An 8,268-nucleotide genomic window follows, 5' to 3' on the forward strand; every position below is an offset into this window, starting at 1 on the left:
AGAAGATCTGAGGGGTCTAGACGGTTGGTACATCGATAACAGATCTTTAATGTATTGTGGTGCTAAACCGTTCAGTGATTTATAAACTAACAACAGTATTTTAAAGTCTATTCTTTGAGCTACAGGGAGCCAGTGTAGGGACTTTAAAACTGGTTATGTGCTCTATCTTCCTGGTTTTAGTGAGAACATGAGCAAATAAGAGTTTGTTTGCAAATATTTTGAAAGTTTAGACAGCTCAAAGATGAGTGTGTGACATTTATCTTCAGACATTTATTTCACACTATAGGTTACCTATTCTGAGGGAAAATCTCCAAAAATCATCAAACTTAAATTGTGTTTGTGGAAAAAATAGTTAAAGATATAAAACACTGGTTTCTGTGAAGTCTGTCTGAGCTGTAGAACTCCAAACAGGGCTGGCTTTTACCACTTCAACTAAATCCCAATGCTGTCTATGGGGACGTTTTTGCCATTTTGTGTAAATTTTGACTGCGCCCAAAAGTCATGGAACACTATTTGGGATTGAGCTACACATTTTGATGTATTTTATGTTTTGTTTTTTAGGAGCAGTAAGAAAAAAACAAATGTTAGGCAACAAGGGGTAGTGTAATAAAGCTGCTTCAAAGGTTTTACACTGGACCTTACAACAGTGTGTTAGGGCCACTCAGAAGAAAAACAATACGGAGGAATTGTTTTTTTGTTTGTTTGTTTCTTCCAAATGTCAATTTTAAAGAGTAAAGCTATTTTCATAAGACAGGTTTTTAGGTTAATCTCAGTGTATGTGCTTAAGACTCTTATTGTGAAGGACTGAATTAAGTCCTGTGAGTTCTGGTGCAGCTGCAGTAATAAACCTCACCACTCACTAGTTTTGATCACGTTTTTTTTTTCTTTTTGTATTTAACCCAGTAAAAGAGCTCTTCGACATAAAAACAGCAGGAGTTCAACAGCACAGTAGGGTTCACTTCAACTGGTTTAAATTTTAAAGGTAAATTTATTTTTTAACGTTAAGACTTTTTACTGTCAAAATTTAGAAAAAAAAAAAGAAAAAAATACTTCCTTCTCAAATTTTTCCTTCTGAGTGAGCCTAATACGTCATCACAGGAACCTTTAACTGAACAACAAGATGATGAAATAAAGCAGAATTATCTTCAGAAGGCTGAGACCATCAGGCATCTCAGATAGGATTCAATGAAAAATCGTTACAAGATCCTCTAACACTCCTCTGTTAGACTTTCAGCTTATTTCAGAAACGTCCAGCTGGCTCAGGCTTATCACCAAAGGTATAAGAGCAATAATAGGTTTGCCCGTGTTTGCGGTATGTGTGTGCTCATCTGTTAGAAAGAAAACTCATCAACCAGTGGACATATTTTAATGAAACGTTCAGAAAGTTTTCACTGGATGTATATCTATACCTGATCAACTTTTGGTGTCAACCAAATGCAAGATGGCTATCACAACTAACCTTTGGAAACACAAAAATGGCTATAACTTTTTCAGTGTTATGGATGTGGAGCTAAAATTTGGTGAGGTAGTAGCTGAGAGTCATCCTCAACACAAACTGATCTTGTGAGATTTCCCAATATTGCATATGATTGTGAACATTATTATTTTTAAGGTTTTATCCAAACAGTTACAACTCCATCCCTTTTCATCAGAAGATGATCTCAGGATAAAACTCTGGTGTGAAAGGCGATGGGCGATATGCATTCCTTCAAGCATGCTAGGCCTCTATTTACAGCTCATTATTCGAGAGCTCTTGTTAAACTGCAGCTTTAAGATATCAAAAACTCCCGCTGTACATAATATACATCCACCATCATGAAAACCACCTGCTGACAGCAGCAGCTCAGACAACAATCAGACAGTTCAAATCATATAACACATCAAGGACACCACGTTTTCCATGGAAACATACAGATAAAGAAGAACTGAGGAAACTTATTTGAACTGATCTGAAATATTCATCAAAAGGACATTTGTTGATTTCTATAAACAAGATTTTTTTTATAATTTTTTTCAAAAATGAGTCACACAAGTTCACTGATCCTGAAAATGAGGAGAAGGAGGAGGAGGAGGAGGAGGAGGAGGAGGACTTTGTCGCCCGCCGACCTGCTCTGACTCTGTACAGCATGGTGAGGGTGTTGTGGGACGTCAGGGCGGTGACGTGCAGGTNGAGGAGGAGGAGGAGGAGGAGGAGGAGGAGGATAGTACCTTTCTTTTGGAGCGCTTAGACCTTTTGGACATGTTCTTCATCTTTTTATGAAGGTGACATAAAACCTGCAGGAAAAAATATAGACATCAGATTGATCTGTGGTTAGAGTATTTGTTATTTTCATGCAGGAAACATTTTTGTTTGTATTTTCCACAAAACCTAAACTGACTCCTAATATTATATTTTGAAAAGCCAGTTCAGAAGTGTACCAGTTTCCTTTGCATGCTTTTCTTTTGTGAATTTAGGCAATCTAACAACTTCTGCGTACTTTATGCTATTTTAGCCATTAATATGTCAGAAGATGAGATATAACTTTTGTATTTTTTTAAAATATTAACTTTATTTTAAAAAACATCTTCCCGTAGAAATACATTGAGATCTCTTTAGTTTATTTTTTTTTTTAAAAAAACATTCTCTTTGCATGCTTGCCCCTTTTTTCTGTCTTCTTATGCGTCTTTAATCTAGCGTTTTGCTGATTTCAGCTTTTGTTCTGCTTGTTTTAACTGTAAGGATTCTGTTAAAAATTCATTCTTCAGCAATTTTCAGCAAAATCATTCAGCACCCAGCCTTTACGCTGCATTGATTTTCCACAAAAATGCAATTTCCCCATAGACAACACTGGGATTTAGTTGAAGCTAGTGGTAAACCTCAGCACTATCTGGAGCTCTACAGCTCAGACTTCAAAAAACATTTTCAAAAAACATTATTCAGAGTTTAAGCAGGTTGGACTTTACATGACTGAACTGGTGTTTTGATAACTAACTATTTTCACACAAACATATTTTAATTTTGATGATTTTCACAGATTTGATCGCGGAATGTTTAATTTATAGTATGACGATGTCACCTACTTTAACTCCGAGTTGTCTACGCTTTCCAAAACTTTTACAAACTCTTCTTCTACAGTTTATACAGCTGAGATTATCCCAAAGCCCAACTGGGCTTTAGAGAAGAGAGCTGCTGTTTGTGTGTTTCAGACTGAAGCAAACCCACAACCTTCAGCAGTTTTTCAGAAACGTTCTAGTTGGATATGACACTTTCTCCTGTTGTTTTGAAACGTCACACCTGCGTAGGTGTGCTTGCGCGCTGCTCCGGCGCGTTTTAACGCACAGATTTTTATGAGCTGGAGGACTTTGCGCGCGGCCTTTGGCCCCTGTTCTGTTATTAACACGTGTTTTACTGCGGCAGCAGTCCCATATCATCCCGTGAAATGACAGGGTTTGCGAACTGACCCTGGTGTAGCAGCAGCAGATGAGCAGCAGCGGAGTCACGAACCCCAGCAGCGTGACCGACACCTTGTAGGCGACCCGGGGCGCTCCGGACCAGTTCTCCCAGCAGAAGGTGCTGTTCGGGGCTCTGGGGTGGTTAGTGAGGATGTAGTGCTGCGCCACCGGTACCGAGCACAGCAGAGACAAGGTCCAGATTACGCACAGCCCGAACAGCGCGTTCCTGCGGCTGCGGACGCACGCGAAGCTCTTGGAGCGCACCACGGCGATGTAGCGGTCCACGGACATGGCCACGAGCGTGAAGATGCTGACCAGCATGGTGACGTTGGAGAAGAAGTGTCCGAACCTGCAGAGGAAGGCCCCGAACACCCACTCGGGCAGGGAGTAGATGGTGGCGTGGAGCGGGACGCAGAACAGGATGAAAAGGAGATCCGCCACGCTTAGGTTCATGATGAAGATGTTGGTGGGGCTGAGGGCGCGCGCTCCGCCGCTGGACTTCACTCTCCCGATCACCACCATAACCAAAGTGTTCCCCACCACCCCGACCACGAAGATCAGCCCGAACACCACCGGGACCACCACAGCCTCTGGTCCCGGTCTGCCGCTCGCCGACCCGTTGGTCTCCGGAAGGTCAGGTCGGCCGGAGGACTCGTTTTCTGCCTGCAGCATGCTGACGCTCCGCGGGGCAGCTAGAGGTCAGACTGACTGAGAGACTAGGTCCATGATCCGGACCCAACACGTCCAGCAGCGCAGTCTGGACTCCGAGGACTGTTTGAGAACACTTTAAGTTACCGGAAACGCAAGCAGCTGCTTCTGGTCTAAGGATTTCTAAATAAGATGACTTTAATGATTCCGTTTCAAAATATAACCACAAAAATTAAATCTACCCGCCAAAACCAGAAACAGTTGTTTTTATCAAATATTTTCTAAAATATTCTCCTTGCTTCTTCTGTTTCTGCTTCACTTTCCACTTCACTCATCTCTGTAAGGCTTTTATTTTGTCAGAATATTGTTTTCTATTTCCTGTTCATTTGTTAAACCTCACAAATTATTTTTGACTTTCTTATTTTTCTGTCAGGATAGTAATCACTGTTTTCTCTTATATTTAATGCAAAAAGTGCCTATGATCGACCTTGAGCGAACATTTTCTTGTACTGCTGATTGGCTGATAAAAGTCAGATTTAGTTTATGAAAGTTTAGCTTCACATTCATACAGATAGATTTTTACTTTGCTGAAAAATGCTGCAGAAATTCTGAGATCTCCAAATTCTGCGATCATATGAGACATCTGCGTTGTTCAGGCTGCTCCTGGGATAAAACCTCTGACTGTTCATGGACTAAGGTTGGTGTGTTTGTTAGCTGTTTTTTTGGTTAATTAGGTTGATGGGGGTTTTTTTTTGTTTGTTTGTTTTTTATTGGTTGGTGGGTTGATGGTTAGTTGAAGGGTTGGATGGTTTGTCAGTTGGTTGGTAAGTTGATTGGTTTGCTGATAGTTGATTGGTTTCACAGTTAATTGGTTTATTGGTTGATTAGGCTGTTGTTGGTTGGTTGGCTGGTTTAGTTGTTTGTCAATTTGAAGTTTGGTTAGTTGATTGATTTGCCCATTAGTTGATTGGTCAGTCAGTTGGTTGGTTTGTTGGTTTGTCGATTGACTAATTTTTCAATTGGTTGTTTGGTGATAGTTTTTTGTCTGTTGTTTTTGTAAGTGGGATTTGGTTGGTTGTTGTCACGATGAGTGGAGATGACGGAGACAAACCCAGACTCATTATTAAAAGAAGACTAATAAACGAAAACAAAAAGCTGACGTGGCAGCAAAAACAAAAGAATAAACAGAACATTAAACACGGAGCAAGCGGGAACCACAGGAACAGGCACAGAGTGACAGAACCAGGAATGACAGCACAAGACAACAAACAAACAACAACAATGTACCAGCGGAGTATGGAAGGCAATGAACGGGTTTTAAAACACAGAGGGTGATGATGAAAGTGGACTCAGGTGTGTGGGGACAATCACAGGCAGGTGGAAATGGGCGTGACAGGGAAACCAAGAGGGAGTGACTGAGGAGGAATGAATGAAAACACAAACATTAGGAACAAAGACAGAAGAAACCAAAAAGATAATCAAAACCAAATAAAATGAAACAAGACCAAAACAAAATGTGAGTGAGTGAGAGGCGGGGCGTCCTTGTCTCGGCCGACCCCCACGGAGACGCTGGCAAACTTGACAGGTTTTACTGGGGGCTCTGCAGAGGACACAGGTAGCTCCCAGGGCTTGGCAGAGGGCACAGAGAGGTCCCAGGGCTCTGGAGAGTGACGCAGGGAGCTCAGAGGGCTCTGAAGACGGGGCTGAAGGGTGACAGGGTGATTTGGGTGACGGTGGCTGAAGGCTTGTGGATGGATTATTTAAATGTCCTTTTAACTGACTTACTGTGGTGTAAATGTCTGAGTAGTGGGCTAAACTGAGGAGACCAGGACGGGACAAAAGAATCTTTTCAATAATTGAATAAGTGACTAGGTTATGCCTGGGGTTGCTGTTTGTGACTGTAGATTAAAGGAGTCTATTTATTTAGGAGGAGATGTCCATGAGTTCAGTGGGTGGGAGTCCGGAGGTTTTTAAGTAGGCGGAAACATGGTCCAGATTGGGGGAACCAGAAGGCGGGCCCAGAAAGTTGCGGAAACGTCACCGTCTGTGATCCTCACTGAGACAGGGGGAGAGGCGTCCATCCATTCCACCAGTGAAACTGTGGTGGCGGCAGTCAGACCCACGGGGGAAGCCGGGGAAGCCGGGGAAGCCGTGGTGGCGGTGCTCAGACCCACCAAGGAAGCCATGGTGAGGTCCACCCGTCCCGCCAGAGAGGCTGTGGTGGTGGCGGTCCGTCCCGCCAGAGGTGCTGTGGCGGACGCTAACGCAGTCGGCGTTTTCCTACGGGGAGACTGGCGCTGGAGGACAGGGTCCATTCAAAAAAGCAAGCGGATGATTCCCCTGCTGCTCAGCCAGAATCTGGTCTTCTCCCATGGGTAACGCCGACGGCGGAGTCCGCTGGGTTCAAAGCTGGCTGGCACATTCTGTCACGATGAGTGGAGTTGAGGGAGACGAACCTAGAACGCAGACTCATAATTAAAAGAAAACTAACTTATTAAACTGTACCAGCGGAGTATGGAAGGCAATGACTGGTATTTAAAACACAGAGGGTGATGATGAAAGTGGACTCAGGTGTGTGGGGACAATCACAGGCAGGTGGAGATGGGCGTGACAGGGAAACCAAGAGGGAGTGACTGAGGAGGAATGAATGAAAACACAAACATGAGGAACAAAGACAGAACAGTCGTTGTTTGCCAACCGCCAATAAAAATTAAAAAAGAAGAAGAAGAAGAAAGACAGAACAAACCAAAAAGATAATCAAAACCAAATAAAATGAAACAAGACCAAAACAAAGAGAAAACCCCAAAACCCCACAGTTTGTTTGTCACTTCATTGTTTGTTTGTTTGTTTGCTTGCTTGCTTTTTAATGGTTGGTTAGTTGGCTGGATTGTTTGTTAGTTGGTGTTTTTGGTTGGTTGTACAGTTTGGGGGACCCCCCTAACTTTACTACAAAGATGTCGTAAAGTGAGGGGGGTCCCCCAAACTATTTTGTGCAAAAACTTATTTAGTGTCTTATGTTTTAGATATGTTTAGTTTCATGATTCCATTTAGATTATCTTAGCTCATATTTTAGATGTTGTTGCGTTGTATGACTGTATTTTTGTGTTCACATGTTGTAAAGCACTTCGCCTTGTTGCTGAAAAGTGCTATATAAATAAACTTGACTTTACTTGAACTAGCTCTTAAATGAAAGAAAAAGCCTTTTGATCACAGATCCTTCTTGTAGTTCACAAATATAGGATGACATAAACATGACTTTGCAAATGATTGAAGGTAAGAATATGTCATTTCTCCTAAAGTTCTTTTTTATTGTTGTTTTTATGAGCTACTTACTGATGCTGTCAGTGGATCACCAGAGGGCTGGACTAAGAAGTCTATGATGAGCTGAAAGTCTGAGTTTTCAGAATCACAGAGGAGGATTTCTTTGAGTCTGGTTAGATCACCATGGCAACAGAGACTCAGTTTGAGCCTGGTTATATCACAGTGGTGGGCCGTCAGGGCCAGCAAGTCCTTCTCTGCTGGCCTAACATAACCAAGAATCATCATAATTATGATAAAGGTTAATTTAATTTTTTATTTACTTTCCCTAGATATCTAAAAGTATTCATATTCTCTTTGTGTCATATTATGCTCTTTCCAGTGCTGTTGTTTTTAGGTTAGAGTTTTTATCCATTCAGATTTCAGCTATTTTATGTTGCCAGAGGCAGTATGAAATCTGCCCGGGCCTTCAGAATCAACAGTGCTGGCGTCCGTGCTGTAAGTGAACGGCCAAATACTGTTGATAGATAGTTGCGATAGCCAATCAGATCACGATTTGTGTCAGTAAGGCCCTCTAGCTGGCCTCATGTTGAACGTGACATTTACGCATCCTGTGATTGGATATGGGTACTTACTAGTTTTAGCCACAGCAGTGCTATGCAGATCAACAGAGTCACACCCGGGACCGTTACCAGTTAAAAACTTTTTTAACCCACAACGGCTGAAGGAGAGCAACACGTTGATTTGGTTGCTTTTACTGGCAAGGCTGTTTTCAAGATGAACTTTTCAAGAGAAGCTAGATCTCATTAGAGGAGGACGGCCGACCCCGAGCTAGCTAACCTGTCCCAGAATGGATTTTGTGTTGAAATAAGTGTTTTGGGGGACAGCTATTTTGGTGAATGCAAACATTTTATTTATTTTTGTTCTATT

General features: G+C 42.2%; 1 protein-coding gene across 1 annotated transcript in view; it reads right to left on the reverse strand.

The window, feature by feature from the left end:
- Window positions 1-4,195, reverse strand: part of galr1b (galanin receptor 1b) — a 24,175-nt gene extending 19,980 nt beyond the window's left edge. Inside the window, exons 1-2 of the mRNA XM_037979677.1 lie at window positions 3,442-4,195; window positions 2,209-2,274 (exon numbers count right to left, since the gene is read on the reverse strand). Coding sequence (XP_037835605.1) covers window positions 2,209-2,274; window positions 3,442-4,104 — 729 coding nt within the window. The 5' untranslated portion in view covers window positions 4,105-4,195. The remainder of the gene's footprint in view (window positions 1-2,208; window positions 2,275-3,441) is intronic.
- Window positions 4,196-8,268: the final 4,073 nt, after the last annotated feature.

This window comes from Kryptolebias marmoratus, linkage group LG15 (genome assembly GCF_001649575.2).
Source record: "Kryptolebias marmoratus isolate JLee-2015 linkage group LG15, ASM164957v2, whole genome shotgun sequence".
Classification (NCBI taxonomy): domain Eukaryota; kingdom Metazoa; phylum Chordata; class Actinopteri; order Cyprinodontiformes; family Rivulidae; genus Kryptolebias; species Kryptolebias marmoratus.